The sequence below is a fragment of the Macrobrachium nipponense genome, chromosome 19, assembly GCF_015104395.2.
Source record: "Macrobrachium nipponense isolate FS-2020 chromosome 19, ASM1510439v2, whole genome shotgun sequence".
NCBI classification, from domain to species: Eukaryota; Metazoa; Arthropoda; class Malacostraca; order Decapoda; family Palaemonidae; genus Macrobrachium; species Macrobrachium nipponense.
The window spans coordinates 56,482,903-56,497,508 of NC_061088.1; the positions used below are offsets into that span (position 1 = coordinate 56,482,903).

The following is a 14,606-nucleotide window of genomic DNA, read 5'->3' on the forward strand; positions in this document are numbered from 1 at the left end:
CGGTTTCCCCTTGATTCCTATTTTTTCTATCTGATCTATAAATTTGGAACCCAGTTATCTGATCATCATTACCAGTCTCTTGGGAATACCAGGTTTCACTTATATTCATTATATCTATTTTTTTTTTTTAGTTTGGGTTAGTTCTTCTAAGAACTCTATTTTTCTTTTTGAGTTACTCGTAACTAAAGCCTGCGCATTCATCACTATGATGGTTTGCGTGTTATCCACATCATTTAATATGGGTAATAATAAGGATTTTCCCATGTCTCTTTCCTGTTCTGATATGTTGCTCTTTTCCTCATTTCCAGAATTCTGACATTAAAAAACCAAACTTTTCCAATACATTTGATCTTCCATCTTCATATTTATTCATTTTGTGTATGTATCTGCATTTATCTCCAGATCTGCACCATCCACTGGCATCGTATATGCAGTGCTTGTTCCCTGCACTGTATCTAGGTAATGATGCCTGAAATCTCGACGCTGACATTTCATGATGCGGTGATGGCTTGCTTTTTTCCTTCATCTCATGTTCTTTGTTCCTTTCTTTATTTGCTTCATTTTTACTTTGATTTTTATTTTGCTTTTGTTTTGATTTTTGTTCTTCATGGCTACAGGATACATCCTTTTCCTTCTTTCAAGTTTTTGCATATTTTTGGGTGTAGATTGCTGCATTCATCCTCATAGCCAGCTATATATGCCCATTTGTCATATATCTCATAATTGTGACATATCTTGAGATGCTTGTAGTAACATCTGTCACCGAATCTGCAATTCCCTCTTTTCAAAAGGGTGCAGACTGTGTCTTTCTTTTTTTTCTTGCTCTTTCCCATCAGCATGAACATCCGGGTACAACCTCTCTGGGATTTTATTTTGGGTTATCATGTCATAATTTATTTCATTGTATGTATGCTGCTGTATTGCCTCATATGCAGTATCTATGAGTTACTCTGCATCCAAACTCTTGTCCTGTTTTTTCTTTCTTCCATCTCTTTAATCTTATTTTCTTCTTTTCTGTTTCCCTCTTCCTCATCTTCTTCATCCTCTACTATTTGCACATTAAGTCTTGATTTAATGACGTTATCTATCCATGCTAGACATGTTGAGCAAGATACTCTTGTGTCCTTATTTTTATTTTGCTGGACTTCTGCACGTGTAGGATGAGTAGGTACGTGGCACGCATAGCATTTCCTGATCAGGTTTTGTGGATTTACATTGCTATATCACACATTACATAGATGACATGCTTTAGGCATTTGTTTTCCTATTGCATTAATCAGTATATTCACTGTATTCACCTTATTCATTTTCTTTGTTGGAATGTGTTGATTGATGTAAATTTCCTTTTTAAGTCTCTTGATCACTTGAATTTCCTTTGATACTCTTTCAATTATTTTCATAATGTTTTCTGCAGACTTGCTCCAGTTTGAAGGATCATAACCTCTCAATATGTCTGTGAATATTTTTGCATCTTTTTGGATGGAGTTGTTATGGATCTCATAGATAAGAAACCTCAGTTCCTTGTTTGCTTAGTCGCCATATTGGGTATCTGCAAGGCAAGCAAGGTTCCTATATTTCTTACTACTGTTGTTGCTGGACGCTGCCATGATGTTCGATTTTTTAATAATTCACTCGAATAAACAACTTAGTCGACCCTTTATCGTGCTATTCTGATATTAATCTAATCACCGACAGTTTGCGAACACTTCCAACTATATTTCGTTTGCTAGTTGTATGTTATACAAGTGATATTGGGGTGATTAATCAGACCATGAACGACTATGTCTCACTGAGAGAGAATGTCACTAGGCAGGGAGGAGGAGACGAGGCAGCCCAAGTCGGAGAGGAATATGCCACCAAAAGGGGAGGGATGAGGCCATCATCAAACTTGAATCCAGGTTCTATCAAAGGTCTCCTCAGTCCTCACTCTGAACTGTTTGCAGCGAAAAACGCAAATGCAGACTCGAAACCTTTAGTCACTATTGAATGAACAGCTGAATTCAGAGAACTATGACGACCCTTCAAGAACAATGAACGCAAGAAGGAAACAGTCACCGCAGCTCTGCAGAAATGTACACTATTATATCTATAATCTTTCGTTATTAAACGTGTTTATTGCACATGAAAAAGGTATTGCATCGTGGCTGGTAATCGCGCATACTCATGTCTACCTTTCTCTGGCTAACTCTGTGCATTGCAGTCTCTTTCCTTCTGTTGACCACTTCCACTTCAGTGATTCAATTTGTGATGAGATTGGATGTTGTATTTTACTTAGCTCTCCTCGACTCATGCATTCTTCTTCCTTCCAACAGTGCAGATGTTAAGGAAGTGAACCATTATGGAGAGAACCACGTCATCGTCTACCCATCCGGCATGGTCCTGTGGGTGCCGCCGGCTCTGTTCCAGGTCGAGTGTCCCCTCGACTTCACCTATTGGCCCTACGACCTCCAGCGGTGCCATTTGGTCATTGGATCTTGGACGTCCCACGGGTGGCAGATCGATCTACAGTTGCTTCATAACAACTCAGACGCGAGTGCCACTTGTCGATTTAGTTTGGGTCATTTCTCTGCCATAACCAAGTGTCCTGCACACACACACACAAGTGTGTGTGTGTGTGTATGTGTGTGTGTTTGGGCAACTTCTAACAGAAATAAAAGTTTGATGTAAAACATAAACTGCTTATATGGCCACGAGGAGAGAGAGTCAGCGAAGTGCAGGATGTCTTGCCTTTTACTCCAAGCAGAAAAGTGGGTTACTAAGAAGGTTCGGTGTGAACTAATCTATCCAGTATTATATTTGAGGTAGATCTTCAGATAAGAGTCAGTTGTCCCGAATCATACACGAAGAAACAAAAATCAGTAGCAAAAGTGACTAAGAATATCTAGTTTCTTTTATATGTTATTGAAGCATCTTGTGCGAGTCCTCTTTATGGTGTCTTTTCTATCGTAAGTAGCTTGCTTGAGAGCGCCTTAGAGTAAAGGCAAAACATCTTGCACTCCATTGCTATTATGCATGTGTATGTCTGTGAGTGTGTGTGTTTGTGCTTAAAAAGCAAGTTAATATACTATCTCTATGACCTAAGTTGTGCCAACATTATCCATTCAATCAAAGTGCCCTATTATCTCTCTCTCTCTTTAAATTCTCTTGACAAAAGTGAGGCGCCTTTCAACCTAATCGTGTCATCGCAACGAAAGCAATTTCTCTCCTCAGGTCCACCTGGGAGCCTACTGGGAGCCGTCGCACGAGTGGCAGTTCCAGTCAGGCACCATCCGGCGCCAAGTGACCAAATACGCCTGCTGTCCCGAACCTTACGTCAGCATCATGATCACGCTCAACCTGAGGCGAGTCTCCGCCACATTCACTGGCACCATCGTCATTCCAGCTTGCGGTGAGCCCCGACTTTTCATTATTGGGATTATATTATCCTACGTACAAGCTTCCGTTGATTTAAGGGAACCGTTGCTAAAGTTATCACAAATATTGAATGATCATCTTTCCACATCAACCCCCGCCCACTTACAAACACACACACACACATATATATATATATATATATATATATATATATATATATATATATATATATATATATATATATATATATATATGATCACAGGATGGAGTAAATTATTTGACCGATGTTTCACGTCACGTGATGCATTTTCGACGCTGGGAAATGACACACACACTATAAATACATAAAAAGCCACTTATATACAAGAAACGATTTTTTTCTAAGCGTTACAAAACCACAGATGAAAAACAAATGAGTAACTTGAAAGAAACACTCCCACCAAGCAAGAGCTAACAGGTGGTTTAGCTAAAGGAGAGGGAAAACGTTAACGTATGAAGGAAGGAAGGAAAGTACCACCTTGAGCGATTAGATCGTGGACTGTCAGAAAACGAGAGATTAGGCTACGAACATTTGGGTGGACGAAGATTGGATATTTAGCCTGGGTACGTTTATTTCTATAAAAAGAAACTCCAGCACTATCAACTCTTCGACCTTATGGTAAATAAGTGACTTTATTTTTTACTTATAGTCTGCGTGTCATATTCCAGGCTTGGAAAGGCATCATGTGCTGTAAAATGTCGGCAAATAAAACTGTTATTTGTGTGAGACATGGCTTTACCTCTTCATCCCGATACACACACACACACACACACACACACACATATATATATATATATATATATATATATATATATATATATATATATATATATATACACTATATATACTAAAACCTGTCTTTAAATAAGTGAATCTTTCTTTGTGAATCCTATTCATTATAAATATGCAAGAAGAAAAGAAACAGTAAAGTGATGCAGAGTTAGAGCTTAGACGCATAGAAGCAGAAGAAAGGTTGATTAAGCTAAAAATGCAGGCTAAAAGAAAGACTGCAGGCTGAAAATAGAAAGATATGACAGGGAAAAATGAGAAAGAAGAGAAAGAGAAGAAGATGGAGAAGTAGCAGAAGAAGAAAGAGAAAGGATAAAAAAAGAAAGAGAAGTAGCAGGATATGAACAGGAGATGGACACCGTCTAACCCTACTCAAGGTAATCAAGACCCTGTATTTGATGTAAGAGTGCAGAAGTTAATCCATAAGTTTACTGAAGAAGCTACAGATGAGTTCTTTGATTACTTTGAAAAAGTCGCTTCAGGTATGGGATGGCCAGAAGATAAATGGTCAGTCTTGTTACAAAGTCTCTTGCCTGGTAAAGGGAGAAGTGCTTATTTAGCCTTAACAGCTGATCAATGTAAAGACTACAGGGTACTCAAACACAATGTGCTGCAAGTCTACCAGATGACCCCAGAATATTACAGTGAAAGATTCAGAACTTTGAGAAAAGATGATAAGTTAACTTTCTTGGATTATGCTTATAAAGTGGGAAGGTGTTTCAAACAATGGTTGGAGGCTGCTAAGGTTAAAACAATGGAAGAGTTGGAGGAATTAATTGTCCTTGAACAATCTCTTAGGGAAATTCCTTAACATATAAGAGCCTATTTGAGAGAGAGAGGTTAAGAAACTTGACAAGGCTGCTACACTGAGTGAAGACTATAATATAATCAGTAGCAAAAGGAACTATAATGTCAAGTACCAGAATCAGCAACACACAAGTTTTAAGTCTTATCCAAATTTCAGGAACAAATTCAATAATGGGAATCTTATAAGTGGTAAAGCCTATCCAACACAAGATAATACCCCTCAGCAAGCTAAAGTGAAATCCTCATCCAGTTTTTCAAGACAGTTACAGAAACCTAATGTTGAATGCTTCAAGTGTCGAAGAGCGGGACACTTCAGTCGGGAGTATTATCAGACACATCAGCAGGCAAAGCCAGTTGTTCAAGTGGTAAAAGGTGACCATGTGAAACAGACTACAAAGAGCAATGTGGGGAAGAATCCGACTACAGAGAAGACAGAGACTAAAAAAGCTGAGTATTTAACAACTAATGAAAATTTAACTTCAAGCAGTGAGTGGTTTAGCAGTTTGGAGGCTTTTAAGCTATATATCTATGAGGGTAAGCTGACAACTCAAGGAGGGAGTGTGCAGGTATCAGTCAAGGTCTTATGTGATACAGGAGGAGCAACCATAGTGTGGTAGTAAGTGGTAAAGGAGAAGAGGTAACTCCTATATGCCACTTACACCTGTCATGTACGTTGGTGACAAGGGATGTTGATTTTGCTGTGAAGGACTCACTGGCTGTGGAAGGTGTACTTGTTCTGTTGGGGAATGAAGTTGGTAGTGTGCCATTTGTTTCTTGTCCTATTGTGACAGACAAGCCGTTGAGGATTAGTCCTATGGTAGATTTAGAGAAGAATAACCCCCACCTGTTTCCTAACTGTGTAACTACAAGGAATATGAAGAGTACTACACCTGTAAGTGAAGAGACTGAGGATTTACATACCCAGGAAGGATCAAGTGAAGGATCTTTGAGCTAAGATGAATTGTTTCTGGGAAGTGATATTTTCCCTAGTGCTGACCAAGAACAGATTTCCCAAGAAGAAGAAGAACCTGTTGTTCTTGAAGAGACACAGAGTAGTCAGAGTGTTCCTGAAGACAGTAGTGTAATACAGTAGCTGAGTCAGCAGATATTGTGAGTTTAACCCTTCAAGTTGGTCAAGTGAAAAGAGAGAAGCTAATGGAACTACAGAAGAAGGATGCATCATTAGGTGATTTTGTTCTTCAGAGTTCTTGATCAAGAATAGATGCAACAAACTCCTACCTACTATTATCTGATAAAAAGTTTGCTGATTAGGAAGCATAGACCTGCAGTTATACCAGGAGATGCTGAATGGGGTGAATATCGTCAAATATTTATTCCATATCCACTGCGGAAGCAAGTGGTAGCAGTAGCTCATGAATCCAGACATATTATCAAATTCCCTTAGATGAGAATGTTGTCAGCTTTTATTACTCCTTTCGAACTGTATCAGTATACTGTTCTGCCGTTTGGTCTGATGAATGTACCGGCAACATTCCAACGAGTCATGGATCAACTGCTAGGATCTATAGAAGGAGTAGGTGTATACCTGGATGATATAGTGATTTACTCTAAAACATGGGGAGAACATCTGAAGATTCTGGGGAAACTATTTAAGAAACTACAAGAAGCAGGACTAACAGTCAACCTATTGTGTATAGTTAGAACCCATTTCTGAAAACACCAATGTAAACTTTGATTATTTATCCCATTACAAATCGTTGGATTCAACCCTGGGATAACTAATCTTCTGGCGGGAGTAATCTTATTTTGTTGCCTCTCCCCAACAGAGGCGAAATTTGATTTTTATATTAACATAAAGATTTTGTATGTACATGGTCACTTGTAACTTTTAGATTGATTTAATTTCTTAATAGCATAGCTGTTATTCATGGAATCTGAACAGACAGTGTAAACGTGTTTTTGCAATGGCGCCTGTGAAAGAGTGTAGTGAATTTGGAAGCTGCAGCAAAAAGACGAAAAACTGGTACCAAGTATTGTGATATTACAAGTTTTAAGTGCGCTTAAAAATATTTACAGTGGTTAAGTAAAATTATTTAATTTATTACACACTGCAAATTTTCTGTGTTCTGTATTTAGTTCTTGTGAAGTGTTTATTTTGTGTCCTGTGTGATTAATGTTTTCTTAGTGTTTTTGCAATTTTGGTACTTTTCCACATTTTTCTGTTTACTTCAATTTGTTTGATAATTGTTGGTGTTTCTTACTGATTTAACATTGTATATTTGATTTGATTTAATACTTGTGAATTAATCTGCATTTACACAGATTTCTTTTCAAATAATAATTATTGCTTAACGGTTTGAATTTTGATTGAATATTTAAAGTTCTTGATTAATTAATTTTCTTGATAAATTAATTTTGATTTAATTTTGCTTGGTAATTAATTCAAGAATTAATTATACTTTGTCTTATTTTGAAGTAATAGCAAATTTCCCTGAGATTGTGAATTTCACTTATAAATTTTGAATTTAAAAATAAAGTTTTTGTATTTAAAATTTTTATAACAGTATTTCATTTATTGACCACCAGTGATAGGATTTTGTTTAGGTAGAAATATAGAACCAGGGAAATACTTAAACTTTTAGTTGTTGATGGAGTGATGCCCTTTAACTAATTCAATATTATACATGATTACCTCACACCTGTTTTAATGAACTTGGTCTCATTTCTTGCATGATTAATAACTTTTTACGGGATCACTGCTGCCTTTAGAGTAATCAGTCGTATTTTATCTGTGATGAAGGTTCAGGTGTCTGGCTGTTGTAAGGTAACTAAATTTTGATTGGTAATTGTAGTAACCAGATATTTGGCCTCTTCGTGACAATATATATATATATATATAATATATATATATATATATATATATATATATATAATATATATATATATGTGTGTGTGTGTGTGTGTGTGTGTGTGTGTGTGTGTGTGTGTGTGTGTGTAGGGGTGCTCGCGTATGTGAATTGAGAATGTTGTGGCTTTTAAGATTGCTATTAAAATAGACAATTAATATCAAAGTAGAGAAATTCTAACTTGGTCACCATACACTCCCGTTTGCCCTGACCAAGTCCGACGAACGGAGAAGGACGTATCGAAAGACATTTGAATCGACCCTTTGCATGATTTGCTACAGCAAAGACCCAAACGTAATGGCTGGCCTCCCTTCTTGCAGCAATTTCAGCGCTGACGCTGATCCAGTTTCTGTTGCCAGTGAGGGAGAAGAAGAGGCTCTTGGTCGGATGCTGCTGCCTGCTGCTGACCATCTTAGAGGTCATCCACTTGGGGTCATCCATTCCGCGGCTGTCTTCTTCAACTCCAATCATAGGTTCGGATTAGACAGTCACTTGTTCAGGTCGAGTTCTTTGTTATTACATCCAGTAGTGTCAGAGTGGAATGCTATGCGTCTTCCTTTACCCTTTTTTTCTTTGTTCTCTTTTGAATAGGTAGACAGGGAAACTGGTAGAAATCCTGCCACCTTTGGAAAATGTAATAGTTAGCCCACCACTGCAGTTCATTGAAGACTTGTTTTCAGGTATCAAAAGACGGAATTAGAAGAGGAACATTGACGCTCATAAGAAAGAATACGTTCTCTCATAACTTCACATGAAGATGCCTTCAGAAAGACAAAAAATAGGACATAACGATTTTTACTCTGCTTTTCCTTTGACAAAAATAGACGAGTTTTATATTCATGAATCAAATGTGAATCATAAAACTTTACTCACGCAGACTGACTAAGTACCTCGAAAGTTTGACGATGAAATCTGTAGATGAATGAAGACTGCGTCATTATTCTTGTTTTAACTCCTGGACGACAAAGCGGAAAGCGGATCTAAAGATCAATAGCTGTAGTTATTGTAGCCGCAGTGTTAATGTAATCATTTTGAAACCTTTTGTCAATTATTCATCATCTGGACTTGAGCAACCAAACAGAAATACAGCATAAGCAGTGCTTGAGGTACCATTTAGACTTTAAACCCAGTTTTCAAAGACTTTAAAGAAACGACACTTCCTTTAACATTTGAAAGCGTCGTTATACCTCCTCATCGCAGCTATAGGCCAACATAAATAGGAGCGTCGTCGTCTCTCTTACATTGACGAGTTATCAGATGTGCCTATCTATGTGGCCATTCTAGCGTGACATCCCGATCGCTCTTCTGGCAGAGGCTCCTTGGACTCGGAAAAAGAACATTGAGAGACGCAGAGACTGACACAGAGTTTGAATGAGAATAAAAACCAGACATTCATAATTTCAAGTATTTCGAATGCTGTACCGCACTCAAGGAACAACTGCAAGCTGCAAGTGACAGACAGAAAATGTGTGCGCGTGATTTGGTAGACTGTTTATGCAGCATGTGGTCAATATCTCTAAGAACGATCAGGAGCAGAGTATAACACTATCTATCATTTCATTTTCCAGTCAAGTTTTATGGGCAGACGTTCATTGTGGTGACAGTGAGTGTGGCTGTGACCGCCTTCCTCCTCCGACTGACTGACACTGAGCATCCTGCTGCTTCAACACCGCCCCCGAATCTCCTTAAGACCATTCTCGTGGGACCTCTCTCCTCGGTCCTCTTCCTCCACCACTATACTGAAAAGGTTGGTAACAGTATAAGTGCATACATACACACACACACACACACACACACACACACATATATATATAGGTATATATAAAATTTTTGTTTCCTTTTTTCCCACTTGAAGAGGTAGCACACTACTGTCCAGCCTTCAAGTTCCTCAGTAAATATTCAGAAGGAGACAGGTATTATTGATTGAGAGCTGGGTGGCTGGTGGGTGGTAGGATTAGGAGTGATCCACAGATCTGGCAAATATAAACAACATGCTGCACTATGCTACCATGGCCTGCCCTTACGTGCATGATCGGAATAACTAAGTGAACCGCATCTTCAGGGTAATCTGTTGTTCCATTTTATATAGTGCACTTTAAAGGCCTCAGCTGAAGGCTAAGGATCTGACAACTCTTTGTTATGTCTTATATCGTGGCCAAAAACTCTGTTTATATTTGTATATCACGTTATTTCCGTGAAGAAATTTTACACACAAGCGCATGCACACACACACACTCACACACACACACACACACACACACACACATATATATATATATATATATATATATATATATATATATATATATATATATATTCTTCTGAACTGCTCGTTCACTCCTGGAAAATGTAATCTAACAGTAAAAAAATTTGGCCTTGAATGGAGGAATGAGAGATCACAACAAAGAAAAGAGAAAAAAAAAAACTATGGCAGAAGGCCGATATTACTGATAACGGAGGAATTTACACAAAAGCTGGACTTTAGTCTAAATGCACTTATTCCAGGAGGTTCCCAATTTCTTCCACAATCAGGCACAGTGTTTGTCTGCAAAGAGATTGCATCCTAGCATAAGTACTGAGGTGAGGGAACACGTGGGGGAGCGTTACACACTACTTTCTTTCAATCAAAAAATTTACAAACCGGTCAGAGGGAATGGAAGTGACTGGGAGTCTACAGAAGGAACTATTACGTTGCTTGAATTAACTAGGGGATGTTTACTAGTATCACAAGGGGAGTAATCACAGCATTGAACCAAGATTGGGGTAGTGAGAAACTAAACAGAGGGGGAAAGTCGCTTTGGAAGAATGGAAATGAAATACAGACAAAAGGCAAAATGGTTACCTGGCTGAACTAGAATTTACTCTCACAGTACCTGGAAATCCTGGGCTTGGTAGTCTTCTTATCTGTTGCTATTCCTGTGCACTAGGGAGGTATAAAAATACTTGGGATTTCCCCAGAAGAGGCAGGGGGAGCAGAAAGGGGTGAAGTGGTGTCTGCAGGGCGAGGTAATAGGAGCTTCTGACCTCTCCTCTCCCTTAAGTTAAGATTTCTTATAACAAGACTCATTCATCCTTGTCTATATAAGTTGGCCCTATGAAGTGAAAGCCTCCATTCTCTATAAAAACTATCTTTGCTCCCATTGGCTGCCCTGAATTTACCCCCGACAAGGAAAATCCGGATTTGGGCGGCGCTTACCGGGAGAAGTTTTAACTTGGTTCTGGCTTAAAATCTTGAACACCTCCCCATTCTAGAAGACATTTCAACCCTAGATGGGTTGGAATGGACAAGACAAGCCAGAAACAAGGACAAATGACAAATATAAATTACTGAGCCATCCATACTTCCTTGAGTGGACTAATAATATAAGCAATATTCAGACTCTGCCGATGATAATATTCATGAAGGCTTACTCGACAGGCAGAGGATTAATCATTAATTATAAAATAAAGTGTGATGTGTCTAAAGACTAACAACTTGCTATATTCCAATAAAGAATACTCTTAAAATATAACGTCACACTGAGAATGACAAGGAATAGCAAATAATGATTAGATAAAATTTAACCTACAGGGTAAATTATATCATATATAATACTGCTACCTTAATTGTTTAAGGCAACACGTACTATTAGTTTACCCTGATGACGATTTCATTAAGTGACTTTGTCTCGTAACAAGAAGACGCACAACAGTATTAATTATATCCTAGTAAACATTAGTGCAAACTAACAAGTATGGAATTAATGAAGTAATTCTCCCTAGAGATTAAATAAGATTACACAAAATGTAAATCTCACCAGAGGCAGTGACTTCACAAAATATAAAGGCTAGGAAGTAACACTACATTGGCAATTAAATCAAAACAATGCATAAACGAACCAGGCTTCGAAAATATTTCTAAAGCTATGGCAATTTTTGCTGGCTAAAATTTTCCCTAGTTGGGATTGCTAAGTGCCTAGGGTAGGGCACTGTGCCAATTGTGGCACTTTTACGATAGTAGTTCATAATGAAGTACTAATTTATATAAGGCCAGAATAGCTGGTGGACGTGGCTCTGCCTAAGCAGAGCATACAATGTACAATAAATGCCTAAAGGCAGTAAAGAAGAGGAAAGGAAACTATGGAAAAAAAAGATATAGACAGTACAAAAAAGATAGAAAGTTACAAATGGATAAGAAGGAAGTAGAAGTAGCAGAATCTGGCACTCTCCTCTGGATGGAGAGGGTCAGAATCAGGCACTAGTGCAGAGAGACTATTGGCTCTAGTAAGGTTTCGGAAAACCTCGAAGCCCTTTTCCCTTCTTCCTACTCTGGGAGGTGCGACAAATGTGGGGCCCTGAGCAGGAGGGCCTAGAGCTGAAGGATTTGTCATGGCCATAGCAATGGCAGAAACAGGAGCTATCTTGGGGCATCCCACCCAGGCAGCCAGTGTGCCCATGCACTTTGTATGAGTCACAGAAACTCTTGCTCAAATCAGGCCTGGGCCTGTTGTTTCTGTTCCAATAGCCGTTATTCTTATTATTAGGATGATGGAGTGGTCCATTCTGAGGAGTAGCGGCAGTTTGCTGAGGGGGATTCACCTTTTGCACTTGTTCTTAGACATATCATCTTGACCAGCCTAACCAACCTTTCCTCAAACACCAAAACATCACTTCTCTGTGGATTCTATCCTATACTTTCTCTAGACCTATAACTGCACAATAGAGCTATTGGTTTCCCTCTAGCCTCTTTTCCTGTAGTTGTCTAACTATGAATATATATATATATATATATATATATATATATATATATATATATATATATATATATATATATATATATATTAGGGCTTGTGCCTTGTATGATAAGGCGCCCTATGAGGTAATGTTAGACTAGCGATAATCTTACGCTAAGTCGGTTGGTATTGCACTTCCATCTTCAATGGAGTGTCTGGGGGTTTGTAGATCACTTACGAAGTCGGTATTATCTTGTTAGTTATTACGACGATGTGTTAAACTCATGGTGAGGAGGTTCTTGTAGAAAACACGAAATATAAAAATATATGTATTCTTCTGAAGTTTTACATGCTGAAGATCATATGTGATTGTACAAGTTTTCTAATAACGATAGCTTGATCGCTTCTGCCAATGATGATGGCTAATCCTATTCCTCTACATGATAAAGCTTAGGTAAAGAGGTACAGGTCTTCTAATGACGATAGCTAACTCTGTTCTGCCCGTCTACCATCTCTGTTACAAGTTATGCAGGAACAGACAGTAGTTCGAACATATGAACATACATACAAATGACATAGTTTCATACGAACACACAATCAAAATGAGACACGCTACAGATCACGTAGGCCGTTTGAATTATAGGTCGGGTAGTTGTCTCAAGCAGGGGGAGCTTGGACTAATGTTTATAAAACAATTGAATGACTACAGGTGACGGCATGTTATCTTAGCCTACATACTTATTGTATACGTCATCTTTAGCGTCTCTAGTCTGATCACATTCCTGCAAGCAATCTGGTTGACCTCTTTAGTTTTAGACTTTTATATATATGGACTAACATTCCATATTTTTATTATGTAAACACTTACATATATATATATATATATATATATATATATATATATATATGTGTGTGTGTGTGTGTGTGTGTGTGTGTGTGTGTGTGTGTATATATATTACATTTTTCCCTATTGTATTTCCCCTCCCGAAGTTGACGATCTTACAACTTGGAGCTCCTGACTCCCAAATTAAATAGCTTGTCAATCATCTACCTAATAGTCCACTTATTTTCGGCTATCACCAAGTTCCCAGTACCATATATATTCAGGGAGGAAAACTTATATTCAACTAAAAATGATACTTACGGGTAAAATTGAGGCGAAATTTGCCCGCAGTATGATTTTTATAGCCAGCCGAGTGTGTCAGTCACTTAACTTCCCGCCGGCGCGCACCACAGCCAGCCTGTGCAATGTGTTTCAATACATGCTATCGATGCTGGGTTTGACGACCATTATTCGTTTAATTTTCTCCATAGTAATATTTTTTCTTTCACTGTTCATTATATCCTGCAGACAGGCACTAACATCATAATCATATCCTCACGCCTGTTCAGTGTATTTACCATTGCGAATTTGCGAATATGATTTATAATCTGTCTGAAACGCGGTCATAAAAATCGGACAACCGAAAGTGCGTATCTGTCAGCTGTGTGGAAGGCCTATAGTAAACAGAGTATAGGCTTATTTCCCTGAGCTTGTCTATGTTCTCATTTTTTATTTCTCTTGTTTTCTATACATTTATGCTAAGTAATTATTATTTTGGCCTAGTTTGATCGTATATTTATTCGTAATCTTCTTGGCAGAATGGAAAAGTTTGGAATAACTTTGTGTGGAGAGATTATTTAAGAAATAGAGATCCTCGGTGTCCTTCCTCAACCAGGTGTATTATTCTGACGAGTTTTACGCCAGCCGGAAACAAAAAATGACTATAGTATCAACGATGTTCATCCCTAAAACTGGTATTACACGATTTAAATGTATCCACGATTTCATTAGTATGCAAGTCAGCTGACACAAAAAGAAGGTAGCCCTGCTTCGATAAAACCGAGTAGGCTATAACGCGATTATCATGATCTGTACTCTGACTCTAGCGTATACGTATATTACACATGCATTTAGGGGCGTAACTGGTTCCAAAGAGTTGGGGGGACAATGAGGTGGGTGGCGAGCGAAGTGAGCCTGTTCAGCTGGTGGGGTTG

General features: G+C 38.3%; 1 protein-coding gene across 1 annotated transcript in view; it reads left to right on the forward strand.

The window, feature by feature from the left end:
• LOC135217246 (neuronal acetylcholine receptor subunit alpha-6-like) overlaps nt 1–14,606 on the forward strand; it is a 61,983-nt gene that overhangs the window by 42,286 nt on the left and 5,091 nt on the right. The window contains exons 4-7 of the mRNA XM_064252975.1: nt 2,313–2,529; nt 3,211–3,388; nt 8,178–8,330; nt 9,426–9,604. Coding sequence (XP_064109045.1) covers nt 2,313–2,529; nt 3,211–3,388; nt 8,178–8,330; nt 9,426–9,604 — 727 coding nt within the window. The remainder of the gene's footprint in view (nt 1–2,312; nt 2,530–3,210; nt 3,389–8,177; nt 8,331–9,425; nt 9,605–14,606) is intronic.